Below are 22,699 nucleotides of genomic sequence, written 5' to 3' on the forward strand. Positions count from 1 at the left end.
GTGTTTTATGTAATTATTCTTTGTTTAGTTAGTTTCATGTTCTCTTGAGATGCAGGCTAACAACAATTGTTGTTGTTCTTAGATGCATAAATGATTGCTTTCAGGTGAAATTGAGTTCAGCCGAGTCGAAATACATCGAAGTTGAATAGCTTGAAACTCGATTTAAACTCGACCGAGTTATATTTTAGAAGTTTGAATTTGAGATGAGTTCGGAAGAGCAAATTCATCTTCAAGTTCAAAACTAGAGTTGAACTTGACTATTTTAGGAGTTTGAGCATGAGCTCATTATTTTTCGGTTCGCTTCAATTCAATTACGTGTAAACATTTTAAAATCTAAACTTTAGTATAAAAGTTAAAATATTATTGGAATGTAAATTATTACAAAATATAAAAAAAAAATTGATTAGGTTTATGAGTCTAGTAACATAACCTGATTAACATTTGAGTTGATTTTGATTTTTTTGAATGGTTCGCGATTTATTATGATTCGGTTATATATTATGGAATGGGTTAGATTCAACTGCTCGAGCAACTCAAGAAAATACTTATCATTCTTGCAAAACAGCTCTGCAATTAAAGATTATATTCTTTTAGATCTTAGCCACCATTTTTTTTTCAGATTAAAGATCTTATTCACTTTTATGGTAGTGTTGAAAGTAAAAGTGGAGACAGTATCACATGCTAGATCTACCACTTTATATTTGATAATTTTGATGTACTTAGTATAGAAAAGAGTTAGAATACAATTTAAAAAAAGGTAATTTTGATGGTTTTTTACTTAATAGTATATGGTATTCCAGACTATTTAATTATAATAAAAAGATAGTGATACAATACGATATGAACACTTTCAATATCATTTTTTCCGTATAAAAAAATTTGGACCATTTTTCGATTTAGACAACTCTTGTCGTACAAGGGTCGCGCTACTTTTCTCTGTATTGTTCCAATTTTATTGGATGACACGAAAAGCACAAAATTTATCATTAGATTAAACACTAAAAAAGTCATTAACGTACTATCATCAGTTTTTGTTGAGATTAATCCGTCATACCTAAACTCGATCGTAAATCAAGTAATGTCAACCAAAATTCGATGAGTAAACAATAGTAATCTTATTAGACAAATATGATTAACAATAAAACGATCATCACTATGCTATAAGAATATTTTTGTCAAGACCGAGTCCGTCATTTATAAACTCGATCTAAAGAAGATTTTCCGTAGATATCATAAAATAATCATCAACATACATACGGTCATAAATTTTTGTCGGGATAAAATCGTACAAACAAGAATTTCCGAATATAATATCATTAACATTTCACGTCTACTAAAATAAATTACTAGAGAAACAATAATCATCCCTAAAACAACTATCACTATACTATCAAAAACCTTTAACGAGATTCGAGACCAAGTCTACCATAAATAAACTCGATCTAAAAAGAATTCTCGTAGATCAATTAGAAGCATAATTACAATAACTTTTCTTGTCAACCACAATTCAATTACTAACGAACAAGACAAATATACTCAATCATAAAACGATCAACATATTATCATTCATAAACCCGACCTAAACAAGAATTTTCATAGATCAATTAGGAGTATAACATTAACAATAACATTTCACGTCAACCAATATTCAATTACTAAATGATACGACAAATACAATAAATCATCAACTTACGAATCAAAAGCTTTTATCGGGACAATCGACCATACATAAACTCGATCTAAACGAGAATTTCTATAGATCATCAAATAGGAGGGCAAAAGGTAATAACATACCTAGGAGCCCTACAAGTTTTAAGACCAGAAGCATCATCATAAGCAAAACTATATGCTTTAGGGCATATAGCCTTAAAAAGATGACCAAAAATATTAGGTTTACAACTTTTAGGATCAGCAAATTGCCCTCTACAACAATACCTATCACTTTTAGCAGCCAAACAAGCACTTTTACACCCTACAATTTTCCCTCCTCTCTTCATAATCAATGCTTCAGGGCAACAAACATTCAAATCCGCCTCGCAGGCGGCCACTCCACAGGCGGCATCACCGCCTAAGGGCACCATAGAGACCGGAATGTTGAATCCGTCGACTAGACTAACGTCATAGTAATGTAAGTCGGAATTTGAAGTTCCGAGTGTCATTTCTACTATTGAAGCCGGAGGAACACCCCCGATGCCTCTGCATTGTAGTAAACCGGCGCAATCCCCAGTTTGACACGAGCCTTTTCCGGTTATTTCGTCGAAACAACAGCCTTGTCTCGGCCAGATTCTGCCCGACCATTTGTCGGGTAAGTTGAGAAGTGTTTGTTGGCCCGAGGGGAGATGAAAACCGCCTTCGCTTGGCGTTTCGTGGCCTGCGGTTCCGAGAAGTCCTGGCCAAATGCTTACTTGGCAGTTGTTTGCTATGATCAGTTGAACTCCATCTGCAAGAAAATTTGAGAAAAATACATAAGATCATGAGTAAAATATGTCAAAATAAAAAATAAAAATCAAGAACAAGAACCTGCGAAGTAGATAGAAATAAATATGGGATGGAAGATGATGAAGAAGAAGAGTTGAGATGGAGATGGCATTTTGGATTGTGGAGATGTGAATTTGGTGATTTATTTGAGTGTCTTTTTTAAGTATATAATGAAGAATTGCTTGTGATAAAAACGGTTTGATAAGGTGTAAAGCCTGTGTTTAGTTACTTTCTTGTATGAATAAAGGGACAATCCGGCTCTTAAATTTGTATTTTGATCAAACAAATATATTTTAATATTTTTTGTGTGATTTAAATCCTCAAACTTGTAGGATTGTCTAGAATTACTTTATGTTTAACATGGTTAATTTTACTGTTGGATGAAAGTGATAATAAATTATCTAGTGGTGAAAATGAGAAAAATAAACCTTAGTTAAAAAAAGAAGAAAATAATTGTAGAAAATTTCAAAAAAGTCATTAGTGACCTCCCCATCGGCCGGACAATTTTGCGACCAAAATTCTAGCCAACGGTCACCAGACTCTGGCGATATATATGTTAAATGTAATTTTTTTAAATTTAATGTTTTTGTAAATAAAAACTAAATATTAGTTAGAATTATTTAAATAGTCTAGTAGAAAATATAAATTTTAAAGGTTTAAATTAGTTTTGTAGATAATATTATTAAAAATCTTTTTAATATTTTGAAATAAATTGTTATTAAATAATAATTTATAAAATTAAAATATACATTTAAAAATTTGGAAATATTTTAAATAATTTTGTACTCAACTAACACTATTAACTCTATCTTTATGAGACAATTTTTTTTTTTGGGTTAATGTTATAAAAATTCACCAACTTTACACATTTTCTTATTTTAATCACGCAGTTTAAATTTTCTCATTTTCATGCATGAACTATCATTTTTTTTCAAATTCATGCACAATGCTGAAGTGTCACGGCTCCATTGGTGTAATTTGCTGAAGTGGAGGTCATTTTATACCAATGAATGAGTGCCACCTCAGCACCGTGCATGAGTTTGAGAAAAAGTGATATTCGAGCATGAAAATGAGAAAATTTAAATTACGCGATTAAAATGAAAAAACATGTAATTCGTAAGTTTTTTTGACAGTAACCTTTTTTTATATATGTTTTTATGAGACGAAAAAAATATACTCTTTTTATCCCGTTTTAAAAATTTCATTTTGCCATTTTTGCGATGCCTCATCTTAACAATAAATAATCCAATCATTTTATAACACATCATTATAATTAATGTGCATTTAAATTTATTTACAATAAATAATGTGTTATGAAATAATTGGATTATTTATTATAATCATATCACATGACACATCATTTGTGGATGGTTTATATTCCTACGGTGTGGACTAGCTTTATTAAGAATTTCTCATTTTTAACTCATTTACTCCCTCCGGTCCATAATATTTGTCGCATTTGGCTTTGGCACAAGAACTAAGAAAACAATTAATATGTCTTAATTTGTAAACACTTTTACTAAATTAACCCTACATTAAAATTTGTTTTCATTTGTTTATTTTATTCTTTCAATAAATTAATGAGGGGCAAACTTGAAAAAATAGCAATTAATGCTCTCTTGATATTATAACATGACTAATATTATGGACCAAGAAAATTTCTCAAATGCGATAAATATTATGGACCGGAGGGAGTATTAATTATAACCAAATTTTTTTAGTTTTTTTCAATTTGATTTTTCATTCAATTGTGTTTCTTTTATCAATTTCGATTAGACTTTCATAATAATTTTTTAGATGGTAAATAATATTTTTAAAATTTAATCGTAATTGATAAATAATATAAAAACTTGACTTTAAAAATAAAAATTTATATATAATTGCAATAATTTTTCAAATTGAGTACAATGATAAAAGAAATGCGTGCAAAGACAAGTGCATAATTTATACCTGTCATGAACCCAGAGTCAGAGGCCGGTTCATATCAGAATTGCTGGCAACCGGCTGGTCCAGTCTGTCCACTAATTTCAGTTCCAACCGTTTCCGGTTCTTCCGCTAGACAACCGGAATATCCAGTTTTTAATCGCAACCATTATTTAAACCGGTTCTTTACAACACGCTGACTCGGTAAAACCAAAACTCACAGTTAAAATAAATCCCAAACCGCCTCTCCCCCTCGAACCCTAACCGGCCGGCCCGGTCATGAAACCCTAATTTGGTTTTCCATATCCTTAACTTCCTCGACTCGGGTTTCTTTCGAACAATCGTCTCTGAAAAAAAAAACAAAGAATCGAGTAAGTTTTTCAGCTACCCATTTGTTTATTTTGGCTAATTTGATTGTATAATCTTAGTTTGTTTAAATGAGTTTCTGCTTATGACTTAATTAAAGAAATTAGAGTGAAATTTGCTGTTATTTTGATAATTAAGTTGTTTAAAGTTGATGAGTTTAGCTATAGTCAGGCGGATTTAGAAAGAACGTATTATAAAGAATTGCCCACTTTATAATTTTAAATTTCTTTAAAAAATGTTAATATAAACATAAAAAAAATATGATTTTACCAACTTAAAATATATAATTTGTCCATCTTAAAATTTAAATTTTGTCAGTTTAATTGCTCACCTTATATAAAATATCTGAATCCGTCACTGGTTATAGTTTGAGTGATTTGTGTTTGATTTGTTAAGTTTTTTGGTTAGATGGATTCAAATATGGATTTGGAATTAGTACCAATAACATCACAAAAACATGACCCAGCTTGGAGGCATTGTCAAATGTTTAGGAATGGGGAGAGAGTTCAGTTAAAATGTATATATTGTGGGAAATTCTTTAAGGGGGGTGGTATTCATAGGATTAAGGAACATTTAGCAGGCCATAAGGGTAATGCTTCGACTTGTTTACGGGTTCCGAATGATGTTAGGGTTGTAATGCAACAAAGTTTAGATGGGGTTGTGGTTAAGAAGAGGAAGAAGCAAAAAATTGCGGAGGAGATTTCGAATTTAAGCTCCGTTGTCGTTGGCGAAACGGAAGTTTTTGGAAATGGTCAAGTTGAGATTAGTGCCGGGATGGAGTTCGTTGGCGTTTCGAATGTGATTGACCCTAGTTCGAGCTTGTTAATTAGTGGCGAAGAAGGGAAGATTGATAATGTTTCAGAGAGGAAAAAGAGGGGAAGATGTAAAGGTGTCGCTACAAATAATGCTAATGCTATTGTTGCTGTGAATAATAGAAACGTATTAGGTGTTAAAAAGGTGAATAATCAAGTTCATATGGCCGTTGCAAGGTTTTTGTATGATATTGGGGCGCCTTTGGACGCTGTGAATTCAGTTTATTTCCAGCATATGGTTGAGGCAATCGCTTTGGGAGGATCGGATGTTGGAATGCCTACATACCATGATCTCCGCGGTTGGGTATTGAAGAATTCGGTTGAAGAGGTGAAGACTGACGTTAATAAGCACGTTGAAACGTGGGTGAGGACCGGCTGTTCTCTTTTGGTTGATCAGCGGAAAACATTGATTGGTAGAACTCTGTTATGTTTTTTGGTTTATTGTCCCGAAGGAGTAGTGTTTTTGAAGTCTGTGGATGCATCTGATATTATAAACTCATCCGACTCTCTTTATGAATTGCTTAAACTAGTGGTTGAAGAAATCGGAGTTGGACACATTTTACAAGTGATAACTTGTATGGATGAGCAATTTATAATTGCAGGAAGAAGGTTATCTAATGCTTTTCCGACTTTATATTGGGCTCCTTGTGCAGCTCATTGTATAGATTTGATACTCGGAGATTTTGCAAAACTCGAGTGGATAGATACAGTAATTCAACAAGCTAGGTCTATTACAAGATTTGTATACAACCACAATGCAGTTTTGAATATGGTAAGACGATATACGTTTGGCAATGAAATAGTAGGTGCAGCGCTAACTCGTAACACCACAAATTTTGAAACGTTAAAACGAATAGTTGAACTTAAGCATACCTTACAGGCTATGGTCACTTCACAAGAGTGGATGGATAGTCCATATTCGAAGAATCCGAGGGGTCTTGAAATGTTAGACCTGTTAAGTAATCAATCATTTTGGTCATCTTGTATTCTGATAACCAATCTGACAAATCCTCTCTTGAGACTTTTGAGAATAGCTAGTAGCATTAAGAGGGCGGCAATGGGGTACGTTTATGCAGGAATCTACAGAGCGAAAGAAGCAATTAAGAAGGAACTTCTGAAGAAGGAAGATTATATGGTCTACTGGAATATTATTGATCATTGGTGGGAGCAACAAAAAAATCTCCCTCTTCAAGCCGCTGGTTTTTTCCTTAATCCGAAGTTCTTTTACAGTATCGAAGAAGATCTCCGCAACGATATCTTGTCACAGATGTTTGATTGCATAGAGAAGTTGGTTCCTGATGTTAAAGTCCAAGATAAAATCTCCAAAGAGATAATTTCTTATAAGAATGCTTCCGGAGATTTCGGACGGAAGATGGCCGTTAGAGCTCGAGAAACTCTGCTTCCTGGTGAGCCCGATTTCTGCTGATTGAACTGCTGTTTCAGCCTCTATATGACATTTTTAGCCTCTTTATTGTAGGATAATAAAATTATAGCATGTTGTTTTTCGGTGTCTGTTTCATGTTGTTTTCGTCCTATTTCCGTTTCCGTGCTACTTATTTAAGTTCTATATTCTGTTGTTGCAGCTGAATGGTGGTCGACTTATGGAGGAAGTTGCCCGAATTTGGTACGGTTGGCAATCCGTATTCTCAGTCAAACTTGCAGTTCAGTTGGTTATAAGCAAAACCACATTCCTGTTGAGCGAATGCATGACACTGACAATTGCCTGGAACGTCGAAGACTCAGTGATCTTGTGTTTGTTCAGTACAATTTGCGACTGAAACAACGGTAAGGTTATCGTCGTAACTGAAATGCTTATGAATCATAAATGACATGTCTGAATTTCTATATAACAAAAACTAAATGTATCTGTGAACTGTAATAATTTATGTACAGGATCAGTAAGGATAAAGAACGCGACTCAATGGATCCCATATCACTGGAAAACATTCTCATTTTCGCGGATTGGATCAAGGAGAAAGACTTGAGCCCCGAAGATTACATGAACTCAGATTGGATGGCACTTGATCCGATTTCTTCGAACACAAGGCTCGTAGAATCTTTGCAAGATGAAGTTGACGAATTGGGTGGAGGTACTAAGCAATTAACGAATTGTAGTTTCGTATATTTTTCGATGTAGAAATATGCTTTCGAGTGAATCGTGACTGCATAATCATTTTTGCCAATTAAGTTGTTTGATCAAAATATGCAGGGTTTGATGATTATGAGGTATTCTATAAAGTGAAAGGCCCCGAGGCTGTAAAGGATGAAGAAAACCAGTAGCAGTAACTGTCTAAACATACATTCAACTCTAGATAAAATTATCAGATGTAAATTCAGTAGGGGTCTTTTAGTAATTTATATGAATTGTGATGCATATCTAATCCATCAGTTTTCTATAATTTTATTGTTTGTTGTGATATTATGTACTAGTGGATTTTTGTTTAATTGATTTTTTAATATACTAGTTTCGCATTACGTGCTACGCACTGGCTCGTAATTTAATTTGTCAAATTTATATATTAAGTAAATTTATTATTATTATACCAATTTATTTTATTTATAATCAGTATTAAATTAGTTAGAATTTTTATTAGAAATGAATACAATTTTATTTATTAATTTTTAAAATTAACTGACATCGATAATATTTGTTTATAATTTATTATATTAATTATAATTATTTGGATATATATTATATGTATATAATACCACTAAAAATGAACAGAATGATTACATCGTTGACAAAATTGAAAAAAAAACTTATATCGTTTGAGTTTAAATAGAAATGACTAAAGTCTAATTACAATAAATATAGGACCTCATAATAATTTGATCTAAAAAATTTACTGTTACACGGTTCTTTTGGTAATTTGTAGTGTAATTTATGGAATCGTAAATATGTTGGTTGTGTAGATTCCTAATAGTAATTAGTTTTAACTATAATAGGAGAATTTAAATTAGTTAATAATGGGCAACCAGAAAATGCAATTTATATGAGCAGATATTTAGAGTTGACGTGCTAAAAACATATAACCATATATCTTTATTGCACCAATTTAAGATTATTGATTGCTTTAAAGCTTTTGTTAAATTGCAGTGTAAATATTTATAAAACGTAATTATTCCTAAAATATGATTTAGTTGCGTAAAGTAATATTAGTTGAGTAAATGACTAATTGACCGATAGTTCTCATTATAATAGGAGAAATTTAAAAGTTTGTATTATAGTTCAATTTCACAATTAGTTTATATATGGGCGTTGATAAATAGCCCGAAAATTTTGGAGAAAATTAGCAAAAACACTCCAATTTCCAAAATATTTATAAATCCTACCTCATCAAAAAAAAAACTTAAAGGAAATACTCTCCGTTTTTAGAGATCTTATATTTTTACTCAAATAAATTTATTATTGATTTATTTACTCTGTAAAATACTCTATGGCACCGTTTGGATTAAGGGTTTTTAAAATCCATGAATTTTAGCAAAATCGATGGATTTTAAATCAATGGAATTTAAATCCATAAATTTTAAAATTCCATCGTTTGGATTGAATATAAAATCAATGGATTTTTAATATTATTTATGGAAAATAATAAATAGTATAACAATCCATCATCTATAAAAAATGGTGGATTTGGACTTTCCCACCTAATAGGTGGGAAATCAAAACCCTCAAAAATGATGGATTGTAGAAAATGTGGGAATTTGTAAATCCATGGATTCTATTAATTTTTTTTCTAGGCAAACGATAGATTTTATCCAAATCCATGGATTGTTTAGAATCCGTCGTTTAGAATCCATCAATCCAAACAGTGCCTATAACTTTTTGACCTTTTCTTTTTTACTCTTCCTTTCTTTTCAATTGTTTCTGTTTATATTCCATCTGCTGCTAATGGTCCTCCGACGAATGCTGGTAATATCAACAAGACAACATCATCAGAAGCATTAGGAAGGCAACACCGTCTGAAGCAAGAGGAAGGCAACACCGTCGTCATCGGTGCTACGGCTGCTCCTGGCGATAGTAAATTTTCCATTTGTTGCTGTTGCTTAATGCAGTGTTCCGATGATTGAGAACTCAGTGGAGCGAACGATTTCAAATATAGTTCGATTACTTTCTATTTAAGGTTAATGTAATTTGTTGATTCTATAGTTTAATTATTATATTTGAGATTTTTGATTTCTTCTTAATTTAGGGTTCTAGTAGTCATTTAGCTAAAATTACATAATTTAGGTTTATGTAATTTTTAATTCCTTTTTAATTTGGGGTTTCTGAATTTGATTTCTTCTTAACAGTTCTGCGAAGTTCTATTCGATTGATTATATGGAAGATATCTTAGAGAGTTAGAGGTAACATGTTTGAGAAGTTCGTTGCCTAATTTTGATTTTTTAATTCTTATTCATGTCTGGTGCTACAAACGTGTAGATATACTAACATGAGGATTCTTATATAAACTTGTGTCTTCTGTTTGCATTGTAGTTCTGATGTTTATGGTTTCTTCTTTGTTCTGTGCAACTTGATAATTTAGTATCATTGTTGATGATGCTAAATTCAAGGTTTGTTTCTCAAAACTTGGGCAGTGGCCGCCTAAGAGCGTTCGCCTTACTAGGCTTGGGAGTTGACATTGTTTAATCCTTCCTTGAAGGTCTGAACTACAATGTTTTTTTCAGTTGTTCCACCAAATTTGTAGTGAATCCTTCTTTTATAGTTGTAATGTTGAAATGTTTTCTTTTATAGTTGTTAGAGTTTGTCGTGTGAGTATTCGTTGCAGGTGATTGTGTTTGATCAGAATGGTGATTGTGGATTATTATAAAGGTCAAGTTCCGAGCAGTGACTAGTTCTTGCCAATAAAGGTGTATATGTTGCTGCAATTGGGAGAAGTCTGCAAGCTTGCAATGGTTGAAAATTTTGATTAACAACCAAATATATAATTGTATTAAAATTAAATCAAGTAAATGTATGATCGTACAAGAGAGGAAAGGAGTACATAGCGGCTTCTTTTTTTTAAACAGTGAATGCAAGGCTTTTGAGTTCATGGGGTATTTGTTTGCTTAATTTTAACTATCGGGACATCCCGTTTTTTGCCGGTTATATTTTTAAAAAAAATAATATTATAAATTGTTAAACGTAATTATTTATGTTAAATGTAATTTATAAATTGTTAAACATAATTATTTGTATTAAATATAATTTTATAAATTGTTAAACGTAATTAGTTATGTTAAACGTAATTTTATAAATTGTTAAACGTAATTGATTACATCGATCGGTTTTTTTTCTTCAGAACATGAGTTTGATACTGATGTTGTAGCAATTAGTTGGACTAAGAATATTGCTATAGGAATAGGGTTTGAGTTAGTCATTTCGTCTCATAAGAACGGGAGAAAACGAAAAATTTTGATATGTGCTCGGGATGAGCGTTACAAAGGTTCGGTAACAGATTCTGATTCAGCCGTACGAAAAATATTAAGTCATACTACTAATATTCAGTAAATATTAAATCGATTAAGTTTTTAAAATAACTAAAATTACAAAAAAATAAATTATATACTTTAAAAAAAAAAACCGGCTACAACGTAGAATACGTTTTAGTTTGAATGGATTGAGAGGTTTTAGTTTTGTATAGAAATAAGGAAAAGGACAAAAAGGTAAAGTGTAGGGGCGGTGGGTAGTAAAAAGGAGCGGTATTTAGTAATTCAGCTAATAAAAGATCTTTTGTTTTATGAAACTACAAAGAAAGGCCGACCGACAAACATTTATATGAATTAATATGAAGAATTTAAGAGTAAGTTAAATAGTTAAATTTAAATAGATTTTGATATATATTAAGAAGTTTAGTGTAAGTTAAATAGTCATTTAAAAATTAAATTTAAATAGATGTTTTTAAAAAAGTGGGAATTCACCAAAAAGTTCTATTTGGTGAGAATGAATGAGAGGACTCCGTTGGTTCTCTCAATTATATGAGTACTAGTCGCATGTCCGCACAATTGTGCGGGATCAATTTAAATTTAATTTTTTTATTATAATAATTTTTAAAAGTTTATTTCATTAGAAATTTTAAAAATATTATAATTGACATTATTTATTAATTTTCTATTTATTAATAATTAAAATATTTATTAGATGAAATTCAATAAAAAAATAAATATAATTTTTCATGATATATACAACATCAACAACAACATGACATTACCTTAATTCCAAATTAATTGAAATAGATTTCCTTTTTCTATATAATATGATTTTTCACAATCTATTTAAAAAGATATATAATTATTACGTCATTTTGAATTATTTTTGTCCAAGCTTTTTAGGTCTTTCTCTTTATTATCCTTGTTTTAATAATTTCCATAATCTATAAACTAATACAATTAAATTTTTAAAATTAATGTTTATTTTATTTTATTGGATTCTAACTTAAATAAATTTTAATAGTTTAAAAACTTATATTACTTAAACTTATATTCATATTTTATTTATGTGAATGTTGACTTAAACTCGCCATCTAAATTCCATTGTAGGATTATAATTAGCTTGAGTTTCAATAAATTTATTTATAAAATAGAAATTTAATTACTACTTTTTTAATGAAAAAAGCTATTCCGCAAAACTTTTTCTTTTCCTTTTTTGTCGTATTTTTCTTATCATATTAAGAGGAACGATACATATATATGATAATGATATTATTATTTCACTTTTTAGAAATTAAATAGATTATGAAATTTATATAAACAAAAATTATGAGAAAATGAAAAAGAATATTTATATAAAAAATATTTTATTAAAATTAACTAATAAAATTTGCATAAAGATTATATTTGAATAGATAGTCATATTTTATGTCATTTATAATAATAAATTAGAGATAATTGAATAATTTTATTTAATAGTAAAAATATTATGATATAATAAGTTTAAGTAAAGCCTCATGTTTGCTTTCAACAATAGTTAATTTGTATTTGAAATTAGGTTCAGTTTGAAAAGTTTAAATTAAACAGAAAATTATATTAAACTACTAATAGTAATATATGTAAAAAATATAACAAATCAAACCGGATAAACAATAAAAAAATTAAATTGAATATATGTTTGCTTTCAGAAAAACCTCATAATAAACGATACTATCTATAGTATATTAGGGTTTATAAATTCTTTTATTACTGACAATCAAATTTAATTTTACTAACTTAATTTTAATCTTTTTTCCTGCTGCAATTTATGTAACTTTTAGCTTTTAAAATTTTAAGACTATTTCACCTCTGCTAATTCTTCTTCACTGTTCCTTGTTTATATAAAAAATTTCAACTTAATTTGCAGTAATTCTAGAATATCCTAAATTTTGATTTAAGTTGGTATGTCTGCAATTAAAATTTAAGTTATAACTATGAGAACAAAATAAAAAACAAATAAGATAAAATTATAAAAAAAAAATAATAATCATGTAAACCGGCTACAACTACTAATGATATTAGATTGTTATTCTTAGAACTATTACAAGTTTGAACATGTGAATAACTTTTTGTTTTCCACCACATGCAACATTACCTTTTGTTGATTGTCAAGACCTTAATTATATGAAATATCTTTGAAAACCAACAGACTAAAAGACGAACAAAGAGATGGTAAAAGTAAATAAACTGATTGATGAATTTATACAAATTAGAAAACTTAATTACGAAATTTGGTAGTTAAAAAGTTCTAGAAGTCTTAAAGAAGTGGTAAACCAAGCATTTTAATAATAATTATCTATAAATTAATTAAAAAATAAAGAATTTATATAAATTGTGAAGTTTATAGAAATAGAAAATTAATTAAAATAAATGAGTAGTTTAAGAAAAGTGGAAACTCTTGAAATTTTTTTAATATAGATAGTTTTGTATTAATTAAATCAAAATAGAGCTCATTTAAAATAAAACTCCTATCTAGTATAATTGTAATTTAAAAAAAGTAAAAACTCATAATTAGTTAAGTAGTTTAAAGAAAATGGGAAGTCATGAGGATTTTCTATTTAATGAGAATTAATGAGAAAAATCTATTTTGTGAGGATCAATGAGAGAGCTCCGTTGGTCCTCTCAATTATATAAGTACTAGTCGTAAACCCGCGCAGTTGCGCGGAATCAAATTAATATTTAATTTAAATAATAATTTATTTAGAAAACTAATTCACAACAACATTTTTAGCAAACTAATAAAATAAAATAAAACAAATATATATTCTAATATAATAGCAATGGATTTTTTATATGATATATATGATACAATGTTTATATTGTATATATTTATATATTTATTATGTTGGAATTTATTTATTTTCTTCCATAATTTTTTTAAGTTTACTTGCAAATTTACATGCATCTCTTATTCTAATAAAATGTTGATCGAGCATCATAATTTTTAATATTATATAATATTTATTAAATATACTTGTGTAATTTATTTTTCTATAATTTTTAATAAAATTCATATTCATTTTCTATTATGAAATATATGTTCATTCGTACATGCAAAGACCGCAATACTATAATTTTATGTACTTTTCAGTAATTTTATATTTATTTTTTAAATTTTAATTTTAGATGCAATACTAATCCGAGATCAAATGGGTTAAAGTAAATAAAATAAAATTACTATTTTTTTTATTTATATCACTTTCAATGATTAATTTTAATTTTACCGTTATTTCATGACAACGTTGACACATGACATACACATTGTATTTTGTTTAATTTGGACATTTATAAAAAAATTCCAGTTCAAATATGACATTAGAAAAAAATACAAATTGAATTTTCTGTTTAAATGAGAATGAAATAATTAATATGTTTTTGATATAATTCATATCCAGTTTTTAATATTTCTTTTAACTGTATACATGTAATTTCAGTTTAATGTTTAATTATATTATATATAGTAATTTAACTTCATATGTGTAATTTCTCTATACATAACAATTCTATTAATTAGTTTTAATTCTGACCCACTATAACATTCTACATTGGTCTCAGAAATTACAACTTTTCACAGAGACACAACCGTAGCTAACATTTTGCCAACACTTCCAGTTTATAAGACTTTTTTAGTTAATGGTATAGATAATAACACTTGAAGGCTTGGCCCAATTCGCTAAATTCTAATGATATGTGTATGAGATTGAGGGTTCGACCCCCAATACTCACGGACAGTGTGTCTATTTAAAAAATGTCTAAGATTAACTTCCGCTAACCCCCACTAACAATTAGAGTAGGCTATCTTTGACAACAATAATAAAAAAAATTGTATAGATAATATACTTAGGCTTTTTAAAAAAATAAATAAATAAAAAAGTAGCATTTATGTAAAATAGAACTACTGTATAGTAAAATCAGTAGTAATTTAAGAAAAGTAAAAACTTATGAGTAGTTTAAAAAGGATGGGAACTCATGAAAATTTTTTATTTAATGAGAATTAATGACAAAATTCTATTTGATTAGAATTAATAACAAAATTTAATTTATATTGTTATAATTTTTTGTGTTAGATTTTCGTGCATGATGCTACTTTTTGGAATAAAATATGGACGGAGTATTCTAATTCTCAGTACTTTACGATAAGATGCTGGATTTTTCTTAAGTAAAATAAAATTTATATTAATCTTAAAGTACCTAACTATCAATATCCCTATACAAATAATTTTATAATTTATTAATTTACAACCGGTATATAACACTTTTATATTAGCCAAATTATGAGTTTCATCGTAAGAAAATAGTTAACTAATGGATGATTAATTAGCTCCTATCATGAACCCCTACCTACCAGATTTGAAATATTTATTCACAGTCTCTAACCTGAATTTTGTTCAAATAAATAATTAAGGTTTCTATTTATAAAAAAAATAAGATTTATAATTATGCTTACCTTACTCACGTATTTTTATTAATTTGCTGCTAAGAAATTAAGCTAACATTTATATGCTTTGGCAAAAAACTAATTATTGCGAGAAGTTTAGATATAACACATGCATGATGAACAAAACAACACAGTATAACACATGCATCATGAACAAAACGACACAATATAATAATTACACTACAACAAATTGTGCCTATAGAGGCGGTTTAAATCAAGTGTAGGGGCGGTTTAAACCGCCCCTACAGAGTTCTGAGACACTTTTCCAGACCGCCTCAAATGTGTCGTTTTTTTAGCCGCCTCTACAAAATAGAGACGGTTAAAGCAACCGCCGGGGTAGGTAAGGCGGTTTCTAGGGACGGTTTAAACCGTCTCTATGGAATATTTACATTATGTCAGTTCTTCCTGTAGAGTCATTTAGAACCGTCTCTACAAATTTTTTTTGGACCCAAATTTTATTTATTTTTAGCACATTTTTATTTGCAAAAATTTAATTACTACTCTGATTATTATTATTCTATAATTAATAATATAAAATTGCAGCACTAGCAATGTTTTTGATAAAAAAAATGATATCCTCTCTTTTTTAATTAAATGAACAACAATATTTATAAATTACACATGTATATCCTCTCTTTTTTAATCCCAGGGTATATCTTAATTCAACAAAACAACTAAATGTCTCCGTATGCTTCAGAATGTTCTTGTTGCTGGACTTGATTCTCATATGAAAAGTTGCTTGGGGAATTATCTTTAATCCACTTTAAAGTCTAGACCTTCAAATCATTATCTCACTGCAATTAAAATCAAAAATTAAGATCAAGTCTTTCAAGAAATCATGGATGAGCAGATTAGCTAACATACAGTGAGTTTTACCTGCTTATACCCTTGGTCGATAAGGTGAGCTCGGAAGTTGATAAGGAGAGTTCAAAAGTTAGTAGGCCATAGAAGAGCATTGTAGAATCTGAAAGAAGAAAAGGTATGCATAAGCCACTAGACCATAGAAGAGCATTGTAAAATTTAAAAGTCAAGGTTTTCCAAGGTATCAAACCACATTCCCGAATTCTGAATTTCACCATTACGTTTGCATTTTTAGACATTTAGACAACTGGAGTGAAACAATAAAACCCTGCAGTAAGATAGAAGACACAAACATAGATAGATATAAACCAATTGAAGCAAATATGTTGTGCAGAATGTAAACATAACATGATACATCAAATTAAATATTGTATGAAGCATAAATTAACAAATGCACACGAAAAATGAGCTGATAATTTATTGCAAAGACGGCACGAGGCAACAACAGAGAAAAACCATTTCGGACTAACTTTGAGATCAGAATTATCAAATATAAGAAGCATATTAATGTAGGATTCTAGTAATATTAACACTTTGTCACAAACATAATGGTGAAAATTGACCATTACCTGAAACTTGCACTCGCCGAAGAAATATCAAATATCAATATCAGTGAGCTCTCAAACTCTGCATATTACAACAAGAAGTAATATTAGCTTCTTTCTTTAGAAAACCAAACATTCAAAAACAGAGAGCGCATCATTAGATTTGACAATCATATAAGGATCTCTAGTTTTTCTTGTAGTTGAAACCGTCATCGATCCCTCAACCTAATCAGCACGCAGATATACAAAACCAATCAATAGAACTAAATTTGCCGTGACAATCATTTTGATTACTTCCTCTAGAAACTGCCCATCTAGAAGACCCACAAATACGACATAACTCTTGGTTCTCAGTCTCACCCCAATACAACATGCAGTGATTAGGACAAGCATGAATCTTTTTGTAATCCAGTCCTAACGCTTGAATGATTTTTTTAGCTTGATAAAAAGACTTCGGCAATGACACGCCCCCAGGAAATGCATCAAGTAACAACTCAAGTAGCATAGTAAATGATTTTTCAGTCCACCGATGTAAGCATTTTAAATGATACAAATGCAGGAAAAAGGACAAACTAGAAAATGTCTTACATCCTGGATATAATTCTTCATCTGCAGCTTTCAATAATTTCACAAAATCAACATTTTCCTTGCTAGAAGCTTCATGATGCATTCCTTCTGATTCCATTTCTATACTACCATTTTCTATTTCCACCTCATTTTCTCCAGGATTAGAAATCCTATCAGTATCTAATGGAACCTCATTCGTTTTCCGAACTACATTGAAAGCATCATGTAGCAACCCAGTTACATCATCTAACATCCATGGATTCGATTTGGCCATAGTGCAATCTTGAACAGATTCCATTATGTCAGTAGAAGTGTGCATACCAGCTGATGATGTACTACTGGTGAAATACGCCTCCCCATGAAATACCCATCGTGTATACCCCTTCATGAAACCATCACATACTAAGTGTATTTCAGCCTCATCGTATGTTCGCAGATAACGGCTAACACAATTTCTACACGGGCACATAATTCTTCCATCTTCAGATGCATTATGAAAAGCAAAATCAAGAAAATTCTTAACCCCTCTTCTATATTCATCACTATGCCTTGGCTGGATCATCCAACTTTTATCCATTAAAACTAGCAACCTTGCCTATAGATAATATAAAGATTTAATAGAGTTTCAAAGTTCTATTTCGGGAAATATAAAGGAAATCGTAGGTATATTTGAATGTGATAAACTAACCTTAGGTTCAACCAATACGTCAGCGAGAAAAGATGTGAGAAACACCTTAAAAATTTAAAGCCTAGTAATGTTGCTACCACCTAGTTCCTCTCTTTAGAGAACTCATTAGATTTGAAGAAGCTTAATAGCTTCTTTACTGGATTGGCAGTGATTATATCTGCAAACTTGGCTAAAAATAATGAAAGTCGGAATAATAATAGAGTGTCCAAAAATTCAATGAATAAATTAGTTTTACTTATACTTACGTACATCATTAATAATGATGTGATTCCCTCTTAAATAAGTACAATACAACAACAGTAATGGATAAAACAAAATTCATGAATAATACCAATCCCAATAGCATCAGTGAATAAAACAGAAATGTATTTACCTGCAACTGAAGAAATATTATATGCAGTCTGCCAAATTAAACAAATTAATTTGTTGATAATTTATGCCAACACCACAAATTCTAGCATCACAGGGACAACAACAACAAATGAAAGAGTTTGTTGGGGAAATGAAATTCAATCACTTACCAATGCAGCAGTAGTAATTTGTTGTGAAGCCGAGAAGAAAACGCAGCAGTAGAGAGACAAATTTAATAGCACAATAGGCCCAAGGATTGCTCAAAATAAAAATAAAAATAGAAACCTGAAACAAAATCAAAATTAAACAATTTAAACCTAAAACAAATAGTAATTGAAATGAAAAAAGCTTAATTAAACAATTAAAACCTAAAATAAATTACTAAATATTTCAATTAAAAGATCTTACAACATCATCTAAGCAGTAGATTATCAAATTAGTTTCAAATGAATGTCTCAGATCAAATTGAAAAGTACAAATTCAAGGATTTAAACTATGATCTATCAAAAACGCTAGGGTTTTTCTTAAGATACAGAAAAAAGAGCTCCCTGGATCCTAAAAACAAAATCAAAATCAATGGATTAAAACCTAAAATAAAATCAAAATCAATGGATTAAAACCTAAAACAGATGAAATCAATTTTAATCTCGCTACTGACCTCACAATCGAAGACAGTAATTTGAACTTTGAGAAAGCATCGTTGAATCGATGAAAAAGTCAGTAAAGAAGAAGATTGTGCATCGTTGAATCAATTAAAACGTTTCAATATGTCTGAATCATCAATGAATCGAATAGAAAAGGAACAAAAAGGATTGAAGAGATAACATCGTTGAATCGCTGTGAAAAGCATAAAATGAGATCGAAGAAAAAGACATCGTGAAAGAGATTTACAAATTTCCTTTTTCACCCTTCATATATGTAGAGACGGTTTAAATCGCCGCTAAATACCTACGAAATTAACACCCGCCTCTAGTTAACGCCGTTAACTCCTGTATTTTATAAATCAGCGGCACTATTTTTAACCATCTCTAACAATTTGCCGCTAAAACATTATTTTGGTGTAGTGTTACCTCTATCAATGCAGTTATAAGTTTTGCTTCAGAAAAATATACTATTTCTTCTAAAAAAGATAGAATAGAATTGTTATTCATGTGAATTAGAAATAGATTGGTGGAGTTTATATATATTGAAATTGAAAGTAAATAAATTGTGTTTAGCCTAAAACTCTTAACAAACTATTGAATACTTATCTACTATTAAATTAGGACTAAAATAATTAAATTAAAATAAGTGTTTTAAAAGAAGTGGGAACTAATAAGAATGCACTATTTGGTGAGAATGAATGAAAGAGCTCCGTTGGTCCTCTCAATTATATAATACTAGTCGTAAGCCCCGCGTATTTACGCGGAAACAAATTAATATTTATTTAGAAAATAAATTTATTAAATATATATAAAAAAATGCAAAAAAAATATTACATACAAACTAATAAAATAAAAATCTAATTTAATGTTAATAATAATATTTTAAAAGTATTAATTATTTTTAATATTTATATTCTTTTAATAAGAAGTTTTATTAGATAAAAATTAAATAAACTATAACGTTAAAATAATTATAAATATTTAATAGAAAATGTGAACTTGTCAAAATTCTAGATTAATATTATCTTTTAAAGATTAATATTCAATAAAATAAATAATTTGTAGATATTAAAAATTAGATTATAAATTAATATAAATATAATTTAAATAAGTAATTTAAACATATTGACTATTTGTAATAATTAACATTGTTTTAATAATAACTTCTATATTATATTTTTTTCCATTATAAAAGGCACACATATGTTTTTAACTATAAATAATTTGTTCTTATAAAAGGCAATGTTCGATTTTCCATAGTTTTGATATTATTTGTAGATTAATTTATAGCGATACTATGAGAAATTCCATTAATTATTAGTTAAAACAATTATATATAGACCCGATTTTGACAAATAATAGAGTTTTTGTGTCTAGATAAGCAATTCTCTGATACTAAATGTTATTATTAATAAGCAATATATATCGATCATCTCTTTAAAAAAAAAATTAAGAAAAAGAGACAATTTTTGATGAATAATATTAGCCCAATATCTGCAATGGATTTAAGAAAAATTTAACTTGCGCACCTATGAATGTTTTTGTTATCAAACGTAGAATGTATATTGATAATAATATTAAAAAAATATCATAAATCAACTATTGTAAAAATAAAAAATTAAATTAGAACTGAACAACTGATCTATTAAAAATGGAATAATATAATAGAAATAAAGGATAAAATTTTGACATCGCCAATATTTTGATGTTCAAGTGTTGAAATTTTCGAACACTATTTATACTTTTAGAATTGTGTTGTCACCGTATTTCGATTCCAATACACTGTTTACACATAAGTATTAATTAAAAGATATGAAAGTAAGAACTAATTAGAAAACTTTCTAATGCCAACAACAAAAATTTATTCATTTAGATTTTAAAAATTAAATCAATATATATGCAAATATAAATAATAAGCTATCAGACTCTAAAAAAAAATGGCTCCAATGATGCAAGAAAAAACAAACACATCCATTATAAGAACCAACAATGCTTATATGAATATCAAAAATGTTTTTAACGTATTTAATTAACAACAATATATGAAATCACCGTTTATAACTAACCTCCTCCAGCCCTTGCTCGATGACTTTGATTTCTTTTAAATCACTTGTTCTTATTCATATTTTGTGTTTCTTTTGGGTTCATGAGTTGGACTTAAATTAGGAAGCTTAATTGATTATTAAATGTACATTTAAATTAATTAATTAAAGTAAAATAGATAGTTTAAAAAAATTGGAGACTACCAGAATGCTCTATTTTGTGAGAATCAATGAGAGCACTCTGTTGGTCCTCTCAATTATATAAGTATATAGATATAGACTAGTCGTATGACCCGCGCAATTGCGCGAATCAATTTAATATTATTTTAAAAACTATTTTTTGTTTTATATTTATTTTGTTAAAATTTTAAAAATGATAAATTAGATCTTATTTTGAGTTTTCATATTATAAATAATATAGATAATTAAAAATGGCAATTAATTTTAAGATTAATTATCTTTACCCCCATAAGATTTCATCCAAAATACTACTCTTTTCATGAATTTTAAAAAATGACATCTCCCTTATGAAGGAGGTTCTAGTTTAAAAAAAAAACTCAAATACAAAGGAGGAAATAGTCGTTTTTTTAAACTTATGCAAGAAGTAATATTTCAGATGGAATTTCATGAGGATAATAAAATTATCTCTCATTGTTAGTTAGATAAATGTGAATTGACTAATTTTAAATTTGGTTCACTTTAATTCATATCATTTGAATTAGAGTCGAGTTATTGTGAGTTATAATATTGTAGAAATAACTATTAAGTTCATATTAATCGTCACGTTTGGATTAAAATTAGAACATACTAAATATATCATCAAGCATTAATTTAAAATATATATAATAAATGCTAATATTTATTTTAAAAGTAAAAACTAAATCGTAATTATATTTATATTTATACATAATTTCAAATTGTATCAGTTACTTGCTTTCTTTATACATATTATGTTTTTCATAATATTGAGTAACCATACGCGGAGTATATGATAAATTGAATTTTTAGTACTCTAAATATTCTGTTCTTACAATTTCATCATTTTTTTACAAAACCGATAATAAGTGAAAGTAAGGACACTCAAACAAAAGCAACCAACTTCAGACTATTAATTTTTCTAAAATACATATAGCTAACAATGTTGAGTGGTTCACATTAATAAAAATACTAATCACATATAGTCTTTATAATACTATTCTTGAAGTTATAAAACTGTATAAATTATTTTAATTTTGTGAAATAGGTAGCTTTGCGAAAGTAAACTTATGAAAATGTTTTTTTTTGGGAAGCAATGAGAGGGTTTCGTTGTTCCTTTCAGTTAAATAAATATATAGATATAGAGTAGTCGAATACTCGTGCAATTGCGCTCAATAAATATAATATTATTATATTTTAATAATTATATAAAAAATTATTTTATAGTAATTTTATCTAAACAAAATATTTTATCATTTTATATATTATTTTAAATTTAAATATTATAGATGATATTGACGTAATAAAAGAATTATAGATAAATTTTGGTACAAAATAAAT

The 22,699-nt window shown here is 28.7% G+C and overlaps 3 protein-coding genes, 1 long non-coding RNA gene and 1 other non-coding gene across 5 annotated transcripts; 2 read left to right on the forward strand and 3 right to left on the reverse strand.

Moving 5' to 3' along the window:
• Positions 1-873: 873 nt before the first annotated feature.
• Positions 874-975, reverse strand: LOC126662382 (U6 spliceosomal RNA). The gene has a single exon (XR_007635759.1). It is a non-coding gene; the product is annotated as a U6 spliceosomal RNA (small nuclear RNA).
• Positions 976-1,559: 584 nt separating this feature from the next.
• Positions 1,560-2,702, reverse strand: LOC126660982 (thaumatin-like protein). The gene is made up of 2 exons (XM_050354719.2): positions 2,521-2,702; positions 1,560-2,440 (listed from the first exon to the last, which is right to left on the reverse strand). Exons 1-2 carry the CDS (start codon positions 2,588-2,590, stop codon positions 1,764-1,766), a joined length of 747 nt encoding a protein of 248 aa, XP_050210676.1. The 5' UTR covers positions 2,591-2,702; the 3' UTR covers positions 1,560-1,763.
• A 1,816-nt stretch (positions 2,703-4,518) lies between these two features.
• LOC126661125 (uncharacterized) lies at positions 4,519-8,054 on the forward strand. Its single transcript, XM_050354916.2, has 5 exons — positions 4,519-4,772; positions 5,176-6,985; positions 7,163-7,364; positions 7,473-7,669; positions 7,789-8,054. Exons 2-5 carry the CDS (start codon positions 5,176-5,178, stop codon positions 7,857-7,859), a joined length of 2,280 nt encoding a protein of 759 aa, XP_050210873.1. The 5' UTR covers positions 4,519-4,772; the 3' UTR covers positions 7,860-8,054.
• A 1,099-nt stretch (positions 8,055-9,153) lies between these two features.
• On the forward strand, positions 9,154-10,619 carry LOC126659687 (uncharacterized). The gene is made up of 2 exons (XR_007635048.2): positions 9,154-9,703; positions 9,873-10,619. It is a non-coding gene; the product is annotated as an uncharacterized LOC126659687 (long non-coding RNA).
• A 6,481-nt stretch (positions 10,620-17,100) lies between these two features.
• On the reverse strand, positions 17,101-19,419 carry LOC126662074 (uncharacterized). The gene is made up of 4 exons (XM_050355962.1): positions 19,136-19,419; positions 18,648-18,762; positions 18,127-18,283; positions 17,101-18,033 (listed from the first exon to the last, which is right to left on the reverse strand). The coding sequence occupies exon 4, from the start codon at positions 18,013-18,015 to the stop codon at positions 17,101-17,103; it is 915 nt and encodes a 304-aa protein (XP_050211919.1). The 5' UTR covers positions 18,016-18,033; positions 18,127-18,283; positions 18,648-18,762; positions 19,136-19,419.
• Between the last annotated feature and the right edge of the window lie 3,280 nt (positions 19,420-22,699).

The sequence above is a fragment of the Mercurialis annua genome, linkage group LG8 (assembly GCF_937616625.2).
Source record: "Mercurialis annua linkage group LG8, ddMerAnnu1.2, whole genome shotgun sequence".
Taxonomy (NCBI): domain Eukaryota; kingdom Viridiplantae; phylum Streptophyta; class Magnoliopsida; order Malpighiales; family Euphorbiaceae; genus Mercurialis; species Mercurialis annua.

Coding starts and splice junctions, on each gene's coding strand:
- LOC126660982 (XM_050354719.2), bottom strand. CDS start 2,590: ATGCCATCTCCATCTCAACTCTTCTTCTTCATCATCTTCCATCCCATA. Junction 2,441..2,520: donor TATTTCTATCTACTTCGCAG/GTTCTTGTTCTT, acceptor ATTTTCTTGCAG/ATGGAGTTCAACTGATCATA.
- LOC126661125 (XM_050354916.2), top strand. CDS start 5,176: ATGGATTCAAATATGGATTTGGAATTAGTACCAATAACATCACAAAAA. Junction 6,986..7,162: donor TCGAGAAACTCTGCTTCCTG/GTGAGCCCGATT, acceptor CTGTTGTTGCAG/CTGAATGGTGGTCGACTTAT. Junction 7,365..7,472: donor AATTTGCGACTGAAACAACG/GTAAGGTTATCG, acceptor ATTTATGTACAG/GATCAGTAAGGATAAAGAAC.
- LOC126662074 (XM_050355962.1), bottom strand. CDS start 18,015: ATGGATAAAAGTTGGATGATCCAGCCAAGGCATAGTGATGAATATAGA.